We start from the raw sequence: 19,475 nt of genomic DNA on the forward strand, positions 1-19,475 counted from the left end.
TGGAACTGAGATGCGGCTTGTTGGACATCTGCGGCCGCTCATATGTAGGGAAGATTCCGTACATCGCGCGTCGATTCTTTCGATGATTATTTCCGGAATTACTTCGAACGATTTAAATGTAGTAGACAATGTATGGGCACATTTTGACAAAAAAACAGCAAATATAAAAACAACTTCCACCAGTTCAGCTGGTAATGGTGCGACAATGTTTAGAAATGCCTCTCCTAAAAAGAACAAAAAACCCTTTCGAATTCTGGTCAAAACACAAGAATTTGCTCCCAGAATTGTATGAAAAGGCAATCAAATATTTGTGCAGAAAGGGTATTTTCTAAATCCGGTAAAATAACTAGTTCGAGGAGAAACTGACTGTTGCCTAAAAATGTAGACACTATAATATTTTTACGTTCGTTTATTTTATTTCTGTTAAACAATTTTGCGATCGATGTACCTATCATACATTAATTTTATTTTCAATCAAAAATGATTTATTTTTGTTATTATTAGTCACAATGTATTATTTATTTTTTGATATTTAATTTTTGTATTTTTATATTTATATTTCTATATATTTATTTTGTTTTTTAAAATAGTTACGTTTTCAATATTTTCACTCCAATAATGTATTTTTATAATTAGTGATTTCTCCATCTATCCTCCAACGAATTTAAATTTTGTGTGAATAGAAGTAAAATAACTGAAGGCGTGCGGCAGTCCACTATACTCGCCCACCCTCCGTACACGCTAGGAGCTAGGACGTGAGAGAATCGATGCGAGACCAGATTACCCGATTCGACCGATTATTATTCGACCGCAGATGGCATCAGCTTCGTAGTCGGCTTCTCAAATCGACGAATACGTACCGATTATTCTTTTTTAATAATCGGTAGGTTTCGATTATTTCAATAATCGGATGATCGATTATTTTTCATTCGGATGATCCCATCACTATTTCAAACCAACTTCATTTTATAGCATATCTGCGTTAGAATGGAGGAAAGTCTACTATTTGTACATTGATTCATATTTAGACAAACTGTGTAATAAAATCTATAAAAATATATGACGGGTTGCCTATTTGCTATAGCCTCTTAACAAATTACCTCTTCAAAAATTTGAAAAATCCATTACAAATTTACGATTTGTCGTTAATGGAATTAACTAAAACTATTTATGGATATTTGAGTGACGAATTTAGTGCTGCTATTTTTAAAAAGCTAGAAAATTATATAGTGTATGGTTTTAATTTATAATTATAACTTATTATAAATAAATCAAGATACATTTTCAACGGAAATATCAGATATTGTATTGTAAATGTAAAACATATAAGGCGATTCTTAAATCGAAAAATTTTTTTAACAGCCTGTATGTAATGCTCGAAATAAAATTTTTTCAAGTTCTACAGCTTTCCATAGTTGCAAAAAAAATTCAAGCTGAAATTTGCAAAGAATTTATACAAGTCGATCACCTAAAACAAATGGTACGTTGCGCCTAATTTTTTTTATCAGACTGGCGGCTTTTGAATCTTTTTCTAAATTCAAAGAACCGAAATAAATGTTCTTGAAATTAATACGGGACATTTTTATTTATAAGTTTTTTGAAAAACCGTATTCGAAAAAAAATATTTTAACCAGTTTTACGTGGTATAAAAAAAGTGACCCAACCTAGGAATCACCCAGTATAATAGAGGTATAAACCCAACAAAAAAGCAATAGTAATAAGGATGCTATAAAAATATATGTTATATTGCCACTCAATTTCATTAAAGTCAAGATGCGTTAGTGCTAGAATTTAATAAACTACAAAAAAAGCGTACATTGTGCCAATGAAAAAATAAAGCGACTCTGTATATACAAATCACATGTTAAGTTACATCTTACTCACTACAAATTTAGCGACACATCAGTAAAAAATATATGATATCATTTCATCTCGTACCTCTCCTTTGGAACGAACTGCAAAATGTCTATATCTCATATACTAAAATATTTCTTCAATCTCAAAAATCTTCAAAAATAAATAAACAGGAACAATAACAAAAAAATTACACACTATATACAGAAAAGGAAACGATATGGTACTAAGTGTAAAATCGGACCTTACCGTGACAGTACTCCTTGTGGGTTGCGGTAAATTTTTAAAATCCTAATACACGTAACTATTGTAGCAATATTATAACCACGGAAAATTTGTTTGAACAATTTATCGGGGAGCGTTGGGGACTTTTTGCTTGGCTTTCTTCGGTTTCCTCCACTTGAACCTCTCCCTCTTTCAACTGCTCTGCAGTTCGGTCTTGGCGGCGGCTGCCGCCGCTTTCTTCTTCTCGATGTATCGTCTCCTGGCCATCTGGATCATGTTCTCCTTTCTTCTGTGGAGGATCTTCTCGCGTTCCGAGGACGACTTTGAGAAGCGGCTTCCTAACGTCATCGTATCTTCCCTAAAAATCATATTATTTAGTTCGGAAACGTTAAAAAAAAATTGGTTCTTCTTTTACGTCTCAACATTGTCCATGTTAAACTCGTCCCAATTCCTTGTGGTGCTCGGTTCGGAAACAGACTGCAACAAAGATAGCGGCCTGCTGGACAACTGTTCCAAATCGAGGTCTCTGAACATGGGCGGCATCACTAGTCTACCGTCCAACACGTTCTCGATGGTCAGTTCTACGGAGCGAGTAGCACGCAGGTCTTCAATGATGACGGACAGCGGAATATGGGGAAACAGGGTCTGTACCTTGAAAAACGATGTCAAGTTTTGGAAATATTCATTTTTTTTTTTTTAAATAAAATTTGTAAATAGAATTGCCACTGTTAAGGGGGTATCCTCGTATAGATTGCAAAAAATCAATGCGAACTTCAGGAATTTTTTTTGAGAAAATTATACAATATTTTTATTTGAAATTTTGACACTATTTTATTTGTAGTTTAAGAAAACAAAAAAAAAATTGTATGATAAATTTAAATTAATTGAAGCGCATTGAAGTGATGAAGTAGGAGACGTTTTTTTTTTCCTCTTCATTTGTATCATTCTGAAACATATCAATCGGAGTTTTTGTTATTATAACACTTATACCTCGTCCGTGAACCTAATTTAAAGGTATAAAAAAATTTATTAACAAAATGGCGGCCATTTGAAAAAATTTTCCAATAGTTTTTCATTGTTTTTGCAAAAAAGTTATTAAATAATTATTTCTAAGAAAATACTTTAGATTAGTGGATTAGCTAATTAAACTTCCTTTAAAATGGTATTTTTTTTTCGATACGATGAAAATTCGTTGAGTAATCGCCGGCATAAACTCGGAAAATTGTCGAGAAAAATGAGTTTGATGTTTGAGGTAAACGAAAATTGCGATTTGTTTGATACGACTATTTATCCATTTTTCGCCTAATCAGTAATGCCTGCACCATAAAGGAGATCTTCCTGTTCAAATTGTTGTGATTTGGTAGCAGCTCTGATTTTTTTCGCTAATCGAGCTTCTTTTGTGCTCCATGCGGCTCCGTCCTTCGAAGGACATTTGCGAAAATAGCCCTAGCAGCTAACCCGTTTCGAATTTCGTTTTAAAGTTTTAAGTGTATTCCTGAAATGTTATACTTTGAATTTGCGTAATAAAAAAAATCGATTTTTCGATAGATTTATACGAGGATATCCCCTTAAGGCATGACATTTGGAAGGACTAAGATCCATATCGTACACGGGAGCGCAAATGGCTGCATTTATCGTGCTGACTCCCAACTGTGCCATTCAATTTGCTACAGTAGGAAGCGACCTGCTATATTGCAGGTACTTGTTTGCACGACTGCTACCCACAGAGGGCGAAGACAATGTTTTAATTGCCGGTGTTGCGAGAAACAACTACTCAAGGGCTATATGCCCCTACCGGCATTGAATTATACTCGCAACACTTAGGATCGTTCATCAGTTTAACCCACCAGGCACAGACCGGTTTCGGACTTATTAGTCCTCATCAGTGTATCATAGGTGAGACAACCGACGAACGATCCAGTTATTTTGCGTCGTATTATCACAACAAGGAAATACATTGTACGCGGAAGCGTAAATGGCTCCATCTGTATAGTTCAATGCCGGTAGGGGCATATAGCCCTCGGAGTAGTTGTTTCTGGCAACACCGACAATTAAAAAATAAGATCCATATCATTTCTGTCATACTAATTATACTCGAATGACTGGGAAAATACTAGGCAGGTTCATTCTCAACTTACAATTTTAAACCAAAGCACCTGCCAATACTTCTCAAGGATTTTTGATGCACTGAATGTAAATTCCGTCTCAGAATTTCTCTGTCACGTCAGGTTTCCGAGTGCGATAAACACGTTCTTTCGCTATGTTTGAAGTTATGTTACATCACGAGGTAACTTTCCCCACAAAACTAATTACAGCATGAAAATAACAGATTCTGTATGTTTTTGGAGTCGCTAATTACGAATCTAGACTTGGAATTACAATATTCAAAATGTTGGGTCCAATATGGCGGATGGAATAAAAAATGTTGGAATTTAGATATAAAGAAAAATTGATTTGAAATTTCTTAATGTGACATTTTAAATTAATTAATTAAAACTAGAACTTAAAAATCTGCAAATTCTCGACGATGGTAATTTAATTAAAAAAAAAAAAAAACACAAAAAATGATGTTTATGTAAAATATACCAAATTTTGGTCTTCAATAAATGAAAAAAATGTCGATTTCTTTTATATACAATATTAAGTTCAATGATTTCCCCTGATTATTGGCTGCTGCATTGGTCATTTCAATTTTAAAAGCACTTACTGCAATAACTAAAATGTAAATGTAATAATGTATCTTTCCCATTTTTACGCTTATGACATGCACTGACACACTTCAGCTTCAGACAAGGCAGAATTTCATGAAGTGAACCACTACCACAAAATTATTTCAGATTTAGATCAGATTAAGAAAAGTAAACATTGTGGTTTACTTTATTTATGACTGTCTGCAAACAATGCAAATGTCTGATGAAGGAAGCACTCTCGAATATCATTTAGGAAGATAATAAAGAACAGTGGCCCCAAGTGAGAGCCTTGGGGCACACCTGACAACAAAAAGTACTACTGGGATAACGCTAAGGATGACTATAAGATTAAAATTAAAATGTATTATTCACATAATTTACATAAGGTAACGTAAATTTAAGTAAATAAAGACTTACCTGTCTAGCCATTGCATCCAACTGGGAATTTGAAGCGGCGTTATGATTCTGACGTATAGTTTGAGCATGACTGACTTCAACGGAGAAACTCGGCAGCCATGACACGTATCTCGAACCTGAAAACGACACACTGGCGTTTAAAAGCGAACAAATATCAGTCATCCCATCTAACTCACCGTCAAAGTGAAAGAAGTGATTGAACGGTCTTCTCACGGTTTCCTGTGGGTCGGTTTGCAACTCGGGAGGCTCGTTGTGGGTTGTGGAGGGATTCTGAATATTCAGCGCCATCCGGCAAGTCGGGCAGGACGTATCTTGTTCCAACCAGGACAGCAGGCAGGTGCTGCAACAAACGGAAAGTGTCCAAAAAACGTACCGAGCATTATTGTCTGCATCACGAAAACCGTTTCGAACCACTTACTTGTGAAATAGGTGGGAACATGGCAGCTTCCTGGCGGCCTCCATCTTCTCCCAGCAGATGGCGCAATTGTCGGAGTTCTCCTGCAGTTCCTCGCTCGTCGCCATCGGATAGTTCTGCTCCAGGTGGTTCCTCACCCACAGGTAGTTCCTGTGCTTCTTGTACTTGCGCTGGATCTCGTGGAAGAGATACCTTAACTGCATGCATATCACCAGACTGGCCATGGAAAGGAAAATGTTGCTCCACAGCAGCATGTGCAGGTGATGCACGAGGTCGATTATCAGGGCGGTCAGTTCGAAGCCCAGCTCGGTGTAGTAGGAGATGGGGCCACGTTTCTCCCAGACCTTGTTCTCCTCGCTGGTGTTGATGGAGGAGTTGGATTCGTGGCGCATGTCGTACAGGTGGAGGGCGTAGCGAATGATGACGTGTAGGGTTCGGATGGCAAGCAGTATTACCTAAAATTGCGTATGTTACTGACTAACATTCCCATTCTGCGTCCCAAAATTTTAAACACACATTATAAATCTAGTGTTTTAACAGATTCTTTAAATGTTAATCGTGAATTTATATTCTTTACATCAAAATTCAAGGCGACTGTTGAAGGAGTAGTTCAAATGTCTCAGAGCCAGTTGCGGATGGTTATATTGAATAACAACTGGTGGAGTAGTTCAAACGTCTTGGTTTCATTTGCAGATTGTTGGTAATATCTAATCAGTATTGCTATATTCTATGGTGGCAGACATGTTTCTTAATATTGATAAACCTCGTTTATTGCATTATTATTTTCTATAAAATGAACTTGTAAGAAAAATAGTTTATATATCAATATAAGACGATTTAAATATGTAAATACTAATTTAAATCTTCTTCCGATAACCAAAAAAATTCTTAATAATTTTGATATATACGGTGTGATTTTCAAGTGTTTATAGTAAAATTTAAAGAGGTATTTAGAGAAGTGTAAGTACGTAACAATATAATTATTTTACCTCGGCGGACATGAAGGCAAAGGTGTTAAATCCTCCAAAGAACCCCACAAAGACCGAGACGAGCAGCATGAAACCAGAAAGGGCAAAAATGGCTGCCAATAGAGCCATCAGTTTTACGTGACTCCAGAACGGAGTTCTTGGTGAGAAAGACAACTGCGAAATAAAATGTATTTTATAGTTACAGTAATAATAAAAAAAAAAAAAGAAGTAATGATTTCTCAATTAGTAGTTAATTAGTCAATATTGACAAATTATGTAAAAAAAATAATTAGGGAAATGTACACTTTAAAATAAATATTGTCATAAGCCAAGGATATTTGTAAAACTAAAATAAACATTGTAATGTTCATTAATTGTGATTTCACTATGTAGAGAATAACTGATGTACTTTATATACAGAGTATGCAGACTTATAGGAAATACTAAAAAGTAGATGAAGTTTAATTTTTTTTTATAAATCCTAAGGACGCACATATTTGGAAATTATAATTTCCTTAAAATTGTAAATGCCTGATATATATTTTTTTTCAAATTCCAATAAAAAAAATGTATTAATAATTTTTCTATTTGTAATCTAATAAAACGGCGTTCTACACTCGTTGGTTTGGTCTGCTGTGATTTGTTTTTAATTTTTAATTATTAAAGGTTAACTGTGCAAGGAAAAGCATAAATTATTCGCGCAAGAGTGATTAATAATTAACCAAAAATGAAACAAAAATAAACACATTACATTAAAAATTTGTATATAAAATTAAAAATTTAACAGATTTTATAGAAATTGATACAGGAATATTTGGAAAACCAGGGGAATAAAATTTTAAAAAAAATTTTTAAATCATATTTTGAGGAAGCTATGCACATGCTTATGTCCTACTTAATGAAAAACTTATGACCTTCATTCACGAATATTTCAATTGTTCAAAATATAGTCATGGCCTACTTTTAAATATATTTATCGAGTTAGATTTTTTTTCTTAATAGAAAGCATAAACAAAATAGTCAAGTGTAAGTATTACTGATTCTTTTTCCTTTTCTGCTCACATTTGCATTGTAACTAGATTTTAATATTTGTTTTTTTTTTACTTAGTACTAATGACCTGTACCATTGTTTGCAAAATCGCAGCGTTCGTGCCATTTCTAATTTGTTTCATTGCTCTGTTTCAGAGTTCCCACACATGGCAGCACACTACAGGGCTTTTGTCAATTATGACAAAAGTTGAAAATTTTTGGAGCAGTATGTTTCTGTTTACGTATTATTTTAAAATTTAAATCAAGTTAAAAACCTTAAAATAATTCATTTATCTTATTTATTCAAAAATGTGATATGTGAAAATGATATAAATGTTGCAATTCAAGAATAACAGAGGAGTCGCCACACTTCAGGTTTGTCAGAAATCCAGCTAATTCCACAGACTAGTATTACAAAACTGACCCGATCTATCTGATTATGCCTGTAGGGACATCCTATAAATGCCTGTCTTTGAAAAAGTAGTTTACGTTTTTTATGAAAAAAATTCAATTAAGTAAATATTGTTTTCAAAAGTAGGCCATGACTATATTTTGAACAATTGAAATATTCATGACAAATGAAGTATGTTACAGTAAATATATGCAGATGTTTAACAATTTGTGTGACTCAATTTGCGAAATAAAATTTACACACACTTTCTAACATAACAATGTCTTTTTTTATCAATAAATATTAGTGTCCTATGAATTATTGTCAACTCGTTTCAAAATACCATCATTACAAATGAATAGCCTATTGTTACTTACAGTATAGGTGCTATAAATATTATCGACTTACATATTCAAATCTGTCTTTGCTGAGTTGCGACAGGAGATGTAGGAATCCGAGTAGAGAGAACCAGGAGCACCACAGCAGCACCTCGTCTATGAATTGCACGTTAATGATACCAAACACAAATATGAACTTGTAGAATACGAAATTCCAGAATTTGTCGCGGAGCTGCTGTTGCTCCGAGACTCTGAGTTCGCCGAAGACCAACTTCTGGACTGCCCTTCCTAGCAGGATCAGCCAGCAGAACGCCATGTTGATCATCGTCTGCAACAAAGTAATTATCACATATTTCCCTTTTATTTCCTTAATTTTTACAGTAGATTTTTCATCAGCTACAATTGGTGAAAATGAAAGTGGTTATATTTTGATAACGAAGGGCAGAATCGATACAGTTTGTTGAAGGATGATTTCTGGGCTTACTTAGAGAACTTTTTCTAAATATCGAATGAGACACTTGAAGATAAAAATAATAACAATGAAAATTGATATATTTTTTCGTAATAAAATTATTTTTCACAAAATTTTCATTTTTCTTAAAGTTACAGGTTTACAAAGGTTAAACAAAAGAATATTTTTATTATTATGATCCAAAAGTCAGAGCCAAATATAAATTTCAGTTGTTAAAGCAAAATTGCACAAATAATTACCGTAAATGAAATAATCCGTGGCTGCAAATAATTTTTATGCAGCGTATTCAGAAATGCTAGTCACATTGTGCGGGAATAGTTTCAGAGTATAAAACTTCTTTGCAAAAAGTGTGTGGCGTGAAGGACAGGAGACAACAAACAAGAACACTATATGAGTAAAATGTTCCAGTTTATTGAAACGCAAAAAATATATCTCAAGAGTCCCCCAAGTGCTTCCAAAACATTTCTTCTCAAACTCAATAATAATAATAATAGCAATAATAATCTGGGCAATATCTGACATATTGAGATATGACCCGTGAATTATTTGTTTTTAAAACAAATTGTAAAAGCTGAACTAAATTTATTTGTGCATGTGTAGAACATGTTTTGTATTTCAATTTACTACAATAACTTGGCCAATAAATTTTAAAATTAGAACATTCTCTGATACCCTTGCCAATTTTCAAAATCATTACAAGACTCTCTATCCGTCTTCATGCCAGAATTATTTTTTATATTTAAAAGCAAGACTTTTACTATTCAATCGCAAAGCATGTTCTGAAGACATCCCTACTCTGTTCACTACAGGCTAGGTATTTTTTTAACATCTCTTGCTTGCGCAAATTGTATGTTCAACCTCATTTGTTTGCACTTTAAATGATTGAATTTGTCTGTTTTCAAGAAAATTAAATTTCTCTATAATTATCGTTTTATTTTCATCAACAGGAGATATATATAAAAACTCAAGGTGAAAGTAAAAAATAGGGTGAAAGTAGTAAACCCATAAAGGTATATAGATTCCATTAAACTATTTTCAGCATTTATTTACGAGATTATCAAAATTATACTTATGTAGTCAATTGGGGTCAATTAAACTAATGACTGTCTTATGGCTCTTACAATTAGTTTTACTTAAATCGTCTCTGATCTTGATTATTTTCGTTTTTTCACGAGTAAAATAACATAATTTATAACAACTTCTTCAGTTGTCCATGTTGTTTTATTTATATTTTAATTTTTATATTTTTACTTTTTGTCTTCTGATGATAACTAACGTCAATTTTAATGCCTAAAGGCATTGAACAAAAAGTCGTCAACAGGTAACTAACGATCTAATTTTTTAAACTGAGAGGCCATAAATTCATGTTATTATTGTTGTTACGCTTGATAATCACAAAGATACCCACTAAAAGTATTGGTTTCCTTTTATTGTTATTGTTTACATCCTTCTAAATTTATAATTATTTATCAACTTGAGTTGGTCAAGGAACAGTCACAGAAAAACTGTTAATGCAAGGATCTACACATTTATAAACAAGGTTACCGAATTCATTTGTAATTGAAATTAGTACTGAACATGTTTAAAATTTAATAATGCTCCTCATATTTGACATTAATATTAACACGTTTTGCGAAGTGTATTATTTTCATCACTTTCAACTAAATCCTTCTGGTTTGTCAGGTATTTGATATATTCCTATTTGTAAATATAAAATTTGTTATTAACAATAATAATGCAGATTAAAAATATAACCGTTGCTTTGCTGTTTCTGCCTTTTGTTCAAGTATTTTCTCTTATTGTCAATGTGCCATTAGCAGCAAGTTATGTTTTCCCAAATTGCATAGACTTAAGGCGGTTTTCCACCAAACGGACAAAACAAAAACAGAACACAAACTTGTGTCGAATAAAACAGAACTGTAACTTTTCGCAAACTTTTTGAAGACTGGCGTGTTTTGCGACAGTTGGAGTTTTGTTTTTCGGGTCCCGCTCGAAAGCGGTCACATCAAAAGGTTTCGACGTGTTTTGAAACTCAAGTCTGTTTAGTGGAAACGGTCGTGTTGTGTTTTCTATTTAAGTGATCCAATCCAATATCTATGTTGGCGTTTTCTTCTTCACAAAAACAATATTTTAATCATTAATGAATTACAGGTATTAAAAAATATATATGTGTACGGTTAAAGTGTTTACTTGGCTAGGATACAAACTAACCAAGTAAACACTTTAACCGTACATATACCACGAACTCAATCGATGGATATCTGGGAAACCGCTCGAAGGATTTTTTGAAATTGTGATGGCGTGATACGGACGTGGAGCCTAAAATATTTTCAAGGTCATCGTATTTCCGGTTATACCGGAAGTTGATACTAACTTTCTTATTTTAAATGGAACCCCCTGTATATTATTGCAAAAAAATTAGGGGTTTCCATTTAAAAATTTCGAGTTTTCCACATATTCTGAACTTCATATTCGATAAAAAAATTTTGACCACCCTGTATAAAAACTGGAAAATTTTCATGTCAAATTCGATAAAGTAGGTCTTTCTCTACAAAATGTCCAATTTGCACAAAAAAATAAACCGGGAAAACTAAATTTTGCCGACAGTGCATCTGTCAATTTTTGTTTAAAAATCGAAATATCTCGGAAACAGTCAATCCTAAGTATGGAGTGTGCTATATATTTTCAACTAAAAAATGGATGATGTTTCCAAAAATGCAATAATATACAAAGGGTTCCATTTAAAATAAGAAAGTTAGTATCGACATCCGGTGTAACGGAAGTACGATGACCTTGAAAATATTTTAACTTGGTGGGCTCCAGTATCACACCATCACAATTTCAAAAAAATCCTTAGATAGGTTTCCCAGATATCCATCGATGGAGTTTGAGGGGGACATTCTGTAGACACACTTTTTTTCCAAGGACTTCAGTATAAACCAGCCATAACTAAGAATAAAAAAATCTTCTCTAAACATGTTGGCTGGTTATTGGAAAAATGTGTTCTGACTTCCTCGCGACAACCGGTGGAAAAGGACTGAAAACAAAAACATAACTCGAACAAAATGTAGCCCGCTTGATGGAAACAAGAGTTTTGGGTTTGTTTCAGTTTTGTTCTAGAAAACACAAACAGGACATAAACTGAACTGTCCGTTTAGTGGAAAACCGCCATTAGATTCCGCCTTTATTGGACAGAGGAACTAATAATGTTTTATAAAAAGATCTTAGTCTTAATTTAACCTTAATCTTAGTATTTATCCTAATATTTTTAATACATCTATAAAAATTTGGTCTTAATCTACTTTGAAGAACTTGATTTCTTCTTAGAAACGACTATGGGCATGGATAAAACATGGTCTTTTGCGTGTATTACTTTGCTTTGCATGAGCACCACTGTAAAATTTCATAAAGCTTTTGAAAACTTTGTAAAACACCTAAAGGTAATAATGACAGAGCGAAAACTTTCAGTTCCAATGTACTAACACATTTTTATCTCCAGTTTCAATAACCACAGATTTTTGGGCTTATCTAATGGGTTTGGATCGAACCCAAAGATTTTTTGTACAGTTCACATCCGCAGATAAAACTCTGTGTGTATGCACTGCTATTTACATTTTTTCATCAACGTTACTAATTCAATCACGGTTAATAAACAAAAGACATACGTACAAGGACACTATCTTCCAAGCCAACTGATCTGCTGTAAAAAGAAAACTGGGATTACAGAAAATCCTGCCGGTATCAGGCCGTGCCACTCGAGTAGGCCTCGGTCCTACTTGCAGGTCAAGAAGACAAAAACGGTAAACGGGTCGATACGCACTCAAACTGCAGCCGCTCGTCCGTTACCTCCGCGGTTTCAATTTCGCGAAGAAATTGCACAGAAAGATAAGAACCCAGGAGGGGAATGGAGATAGTTTCTCCATTTCTAACGGTGATGGGGGAACGGTAATTCTACATACATACGTTTTCACCTGTCCAACCATCGCAGTGTTATCGACATCATTTTATTACATGCAGTATATTCGGTTTTTCTTATCGCAACTACATGGATATTTGAAAAAAAATAACTAAAATCTAGTTACAGGATTTGATTTTACAAAGAGTTAGACAGACATCTCTCTGTTTTTATATAAAGTAGATAGTGGCCGTAGCGGATACCATACGAGTGAAAGTTACGAAATGAAACTGGGAGCCAGTAACGATATGGACTATTGCATCAAACAATCGAAATGCTGCGTAACGTGGTTATGGGAGTTATGGGGTCATGGGTTTATACGGTTATGGGGTTGGGGGATTATAGGGTTAAACAGATTATTTATAACCTTGATATACCCCGCTGTTTCTTAACAAATTTCGTCCTCACTCTTACTCATCAGGTCATCACATCGACTTTTTCCTCGACATTGGCAATCGTTCAAATTCACTTGCGAATTTCCTGCGAATCGCACCTACCCCGAGGCGCCGTATTGCGGCGCTTCCCATTAAAGTGAAACAGTGGCCAAAATCGCAGTTAAAAAATTCCGAGTAAAATTGTTGGCACGGCGACGACTCCGCACTCCAGATTTATCTTTTCCTATCGGGTTGGTTTCTGGCCGCTTTCGCCTCAGCCGCTGAACGGCTGCCAAGTGCGCTTATTACTGCACTCTTAGGAAAGAAGATTCCCTAAGGAAAATTCTGCCAAAAAAAATTCTCATGAAAATGTTCGAGACTTCATCACTTTGGATAGACAATTAGCCCAACACAGAATTTATTTTTTATGATTTTTAACCGCAACTGTGTTCATAAATTTAAACTGCGGATATAATTCGCGATGTAAATGAGTCCAGAGAAAGTTATTTTTCAAAATTACAAATATTTACGGAGACAGGTATTAATTTTTTAAACCTAATATTTTTCCATGCACTTTTTGTGTCAGCGCACCAAAGAACTGCGAACTGCGAGTTTGTCAAATAATGCGCGGCGAATTTTGTACAGAATAAGACCTAAACTTTTCATATCACAGGTTAAATCTAACTCTAATGCAGTGTGACGGATTTTAGTTTAGATTGTTCAGTACTCATAACATAACCCTAATTTTAACTTCTTAATTGCTGTTTTAGATCGACAATTTATTTATGAATAAATTAACAAAGTTCTTCATGAATTAATTCACGAATTTATTCATAAAAGGTTTAGTTTTACATGCTACAGACTTCGTGAATTTCTTTGGTACATAAATCAGTTCTACCAACAAATCAAAGTAGTACTTAAATTTCAAATTTCACTCAGAAAAATGTTTTACGTTTCCAATGGTACACGTAATGGTACAACAGCGATACCGTTTTGACACTGTTTATAAATATTAGTTTTCGTAAGCAACATATCTGTAAAAACAATACGAAAGTAGTACGACGCCACACATTTAGTTACATGCCAATAACATAACCTCACTACTGATCTGAAGACGAAGATTTGTTGGATTGGTACTTCTGAACTTCACGAAAAAATTCACGAAAATTAGAACTTGAAGAACTTCACGAATAAATTCATGAATTCAAAAAGCAAATGCAACAAATAAAGGCTTTGCGAATTATTGAAAAAATGGTGCTTCAACAGTTAGTTACTACAAAATACGTTTAGTCAAGTTAAAATTGTTGAAGACGAAAAGTTAACGCTTCACTGGTTTTCATAGTAAACACATAACCTAAAAATAGATTACAATAAACGAATAACAAATATTAAGTAAAGTTGAATAGAGAAATACGTATTATAATTTTGTACAAATATATTTTAAATAAATAACATTGGTCGCTACATGTATAGTACAAAATAATAATTTTTAAAGCAATGATTTCAGTAGCGATTTTCTTGTTTACTGTAAATCGTAACCATAGAAATTTGAAATTTGGATAACCGTAATCAATAGATATAACATGACACAGATAGTATTGTTGAAAACCACTAGGTGGCACATTTTCTAACTATTCATATCTTGATGTTTCCATTTAAAACTTTATAAATTTTTTGTGGAACCGATTATGTAAAAAATTTTAAATTATACCAAAACATGCTTTGAGGTACTTTTGTAGTTTATCATACTTGAACTCAACAAAATTTTGTACTCGTACAGGGTATAATAAATAATCTCTTGTATCTGTTATTGTCAAGGGCGGTGTTTTTCTTTTAAGTGCCTATAAGTTTAATTAATATTTTAGTGAATTTTACTGTATACAAGTGAAATGTGACGGATTACACGAATAATGAAATGGTTCATATTTTAAAAGCGTATTTTCTGTGAAACAAATATTTCAAATAAACGTTGCTAAACTAAAAATAAAATGTTAATTAAACAAATTAATAAACGTAAGAAATATGTTAAGAGTTGTAAAAATTTGCTGCCAACTCTCAGTAAAAACTCGGTATTTAGGAAGAAATAGTTTATTGATGAAAATAGAAATGGCAAGAGAGGAAGCCATAAACATTTTTATGGAGATATTTCAAAATTTCTGTATATTTAATTATCTATTTTATGCAGTTTATAAATAGCTGTTGTATTTGAAATTCGACGTGTTGCGTTGTCACAAATGTGCTGATGTTGTTAATATAAAGTAATTAAGACATAAAGCCTCTAAGGTAAGGTGTTATATGAACTTGAACACTAATACGCCGAGGTCGTCAGAGTACGTCTACTAACGACATTGTTATCCTATAACACCCGTGATATCTTCAACGTTTCATGTCCTATAGTTATTTAATTTAACATTTATATATATTTAATTTGTGTTGACGTTACTAAATGCACTTGTAATCGTTGTGTTTGTAGTATGGTGTGCTTACGCGCAATGACGTCACTAACGAGAGTCCGATGAAGTCAAAGCATATATTATATTGGCATAGAAATGTTACATTTTCTCGTTTTTCTAATAATTACCACATTTCTAGAGCTGCTGTAGACTACACATCTTCACATCAATCATTTTATTATGCAAAACACACATAAGTGACACTTAAAGACTAAAAAATGATACAATATTTAAGGTTATGTTCACGTTAAGACTTTACATACATGCACTGACACAGTATTGTACAACTACTATTTGTAACAATAGTCTTCTTCACGTATTACCACAAGACGGAATATTGTGGCAAAATACTTGACCAACATTTTTTAATTGCAGTATGAAATCTTTATTAACTGACAATTTAAAAATATATAAATCTGAAACGAATATGACCGACAGTCGTGACGTATTACCTCAATTGCGCCATCTCTTAATCGGAAGTTCAACTAAAATCTCATAGCACTGCAATTCTCCTTGCATTTATGTATGTAATAGCATTGTATAAGTAAATTTACTTATACAATGGTAATAGGGAGAGAGTTACTTAAATGAAAAATTTTCTGTAATAACAAATCCATAGATGAATATGTCAATTATATTATACTATATTAAATATTTGTCACTGCCCACAAATTAGATATGTAAATATATTAGCAACTCCTCTCGATAGTTGAACTCTAGATTCCAATACTATTTACAATTTTAATAGGTTAAATGAAAATATTGGGTTTCATTTGAGGTAGTAATTCGATAAACATGTCAATGCTTGTTATTTAATCAGTTGTTTCCTGTTAATTACTTACAATTAAGATAAAGTCAAAGATAAAGTATGACCCTTAAACCGTAAAATTACATTATTTATTTGAAATGTTTCAAGTGAATTATAGTTTATCAGAAAGAGATTATGTTTGATAAAATAATATATAAACATCTTGTATTACTGAGAAGCTAAACATAAATAAAATAATGTTATAAATTCCATATTGTCTTTTTTATCAACAGAAGCTACAAAATAATTAAATTCTAAAAGCAACTACAGTATATGCAATTAATATACATATTTTGGAAAATAAACTAATTTACGGTAACTTCTCTGGTAATACGCAAAAGCCTCTTTCAAATCCATAGCCGCGAAATATTTTTAATATTAAATCTGACTGTTTACGCAATAAATGAATCACTTTCTTACCAAACAAGTTGACTTAACAAATAATTTACTAGCAATGATGTGATTTTATTTGTTTCCTCATATTTAATTGTACATTTCATTATTGGCAAATTATCAAATTACAGAAAAGTAACAAATTTTTAAAATCTGCACCATTCTCATTAAGTTAGATCTATGTACCACTGAATGGTGGTATAATGAATTTAATGGATGGGATACAAAATGTTATGGTCACTGTGATTGTCCATGTAATTTTCTGGAATTTTTTGTACATAAATTATGTGTGTATCTAAGTGGTCAATAATTTTATGATAGGTTAATTTATTTACATTGCTGCTTGCCCAATTTATAGTGGTAACATATTATGTCCCATATTTAAGAAAATATATATTGTTAACAAGTGTTTGATTAATTTTTGAAATTACAAAACAAAAAACAAAAAAAATCTCAAGTGAGATATAGAAATATGAATTTGCAATACACTTATTTCTAGTTCAGTTTTAGGCTAACTATCTACTTTTTATCCACTTGTTTAGAACAGAGAAAGCCTACATCAGTAGCGATTTTGGCCCACTTTATATACCAAATCAAAAATACGGGTTAGAAATGTCACTGCAAAATTGCAAATGAAAAAATTTCCTATTTACTTGTAAGTTGTAAGTTTCATATATCAATATCGGTACAATATACACACTGGTACAATTTTGACAAATATCTTCCTAAAATATACCACCTCAAGTGTTATCAACATAATTTCCCAAAAGAGAATTAGATATAGTAGATATAAAAAAATATTTGAATATTTTTTCACTGTTTAATTTATTTTTATTGAAGTATATAGTATTTACAGACATAAAAAATTGGTGACGGATTTATGCTACGGTTTCCTATTTCACCTTTAGCACTGGTCTTTTGAATAAATTTAAAACACACGTATTTGTTACTTAAAAACATTAGTTTTTTTTAAACTTTAATCAAACCAATCAATCTGCCTAAGTGCCTAGTCAGATCACAGATTCAATTGACCCAAATTGCAAGCAATTCCAATTTCTGTAGGTGCACATACTTCGAAAAACTGGTTCTTCTTGTTTGGTAAACTGAATTCAATATGTAGGTGCAAACAAAAATCAAATATTATTGCACTCAGTCAACCTCTAATATTTATTTTATTATCAAAATCAATTATTTATACAACATAATCAATTTAAATAATGTCTATTTACAGTGTGGATGGAAATCTATCACACTTAAAGAAGGATACTGTTTTTATTATTTTAACTGTTAATTTTACAGATGATAAAAAAATAACAAAGTTGATATTTTTAAATTAGTACAATTATAGTGATTACATCATAATCACGTGTTCAGGTAATATACCTATAAACGTAAATACATGATACACTGTTTATGAGTTATGTTTATCATGCTTTTTTACATCATGTAATTTAATATTTACTTACTTAATCATATTGTGACTGTATAGATTTCTTACATTAATTATAACTAATTTAATAAGATATGTATTACACATTAGCATCTGTGTCGTAATCACTGTAGCCCATATTTCTAATAAAAAAAGCTGAAATTAAGGAAAATATATCTTAATCCTTTTTTGATCTGACATATTTATGTAGATATTTCCAGACACCTCTATATTTATTCAAATAGAAAGTACAATCCAAGGACTTGGCATTTTATATTTATCTGAAATAATCCTGTTTTTTTCCATCAGTATGAATTATATTACATGTTCACAATTTATTTCCATAGGTAAAAAATATAATAAAAACTCGAGTAAAATATTGGTTGCTCACATGCAAAATTGCATTACAGTTTGAAATAACAAATTGGAAGCATTTCTATGGGGCAGTTTGCATTGCATTAGGGGTTAGCTTTAAATTTACAAACGTAAAACACTTACCCATACACAGATAGGCTCTCGTATCATAACGGTGAAGACATCAAACATGAATTGAGTGATGGACCTGCTGTCAGGTTCAGTGGAATTCCTGTCAGTGTGAACTAGGACAGCCTTACTGTTAATTTCAGACATACTATTCCAGCTGGGGTCCTTTATGGTCTGGCTTGAGAAGTAGACACATGCTGAAAGGGCCACTAGACTGACAAAAGAGTATGCCTTCAAATTAGGCAATGGTAACCTGTCTAGTAGAACCATTGGCATCTTGTTACTGTTTAGTTTGCGAAACTATGTGGACGAAATCTCGATTTAGTAGAAGACCTTCTGTAGTTTACGATATTTGTTTCTCGTGGTCCGGCAGATTTTTGTTTGTTGACTGATCACACAGTGCGTTGACATAGTGATGTAAGTCCCGTTCGGTAGAAACTATTTTTCTGCTGAATCGAAACAATTTATTACCGCATATGTTCGGCACACATCACAAACCTCAAATTCCAAACCAGCAAGCTTGAAAGTCACAGAAAGAAATGTAAATTTTGGTTGCTTATCGATCATATGCCGCGCCAGCTGTTTGCAAAGATTGACACATCAACCAAGCGCTGCAGTAGATAATTCAGATCATTGCTTACATTTTTAAAGTAGCAACGCTTGATTAGACATACCTCTGATAGAGGGAGCACTCTAAATAACATTCCTAAGGGGCATTTAGATTTGCACATAAAACCAATAATTGTATACAATTCTTGAAATAAAGCGGTAAAGCCACAAA

At 32.7% G+C, this 19,475-nt stretch overlaps 1 protein-coding gene across 2 annotated transcripts; it reads right to left on the minus strand.

Moving 5' to 3' along the window:
- Positions 1–560: 560 nt before the first annotated feature.
- Positions 561–19,234, minus strand: LOC108907583 (E3 ubiquitin-protein ligase AMFR-like). Of its 2 annotated transcripts, none has more exons than XM_018711323.1 (8): positions 18,710–19,234; positions 8,398–8,655; positions 6,591–6,743; positions 5,605–6,056; positions 5,363–5,526; positions 5,187–5,302; positions 2,495–2,730; positions 561–2,437 (listed from the first exon to the last, which is right to left on the minus strand). In XM_018711323.1, the coding sequence occupies exons 1-8, from the start codon at positions 18,968–18,970 to the stop codon at positions 2,272–2,274; spliced, it is 1,806 nt and encodes a 601-aa protein (XP_018566839.1). In that variant the 5' UTR covers positions 18,971–19,234; the 3' UTR covers positions 561–2,271. The 2 variants fall into 2 exon arrangements, with proteins under 2 accessions (XP_018566839.1, XP_018566840.1); XM_018711324.2 differs by lacking the exon at positions 18,710–19,234 and adding an exon at positions 15,710–15,833.
- Positions 19,235–19,475: the final 241 nt, after the last annotated feature.

This window comes from Anoplophora glabripennis, unplaced genomic scaffold, assembly GCF_000390285.2.
Source record: "Anoplophora glabripennis isolate ALB-LARVAE unplaced genomic scaffold, Agla_2.0 scaffold276, whole genome shotgun sequence".
Classification (NCBI taxonomy): domain Eukaryota; kingdom Metazoa; phylum Arthropoda; class Insecta; order Coleoptera; family Cerambycidae; genus Anoplophora; species Anoplophora glabripennis.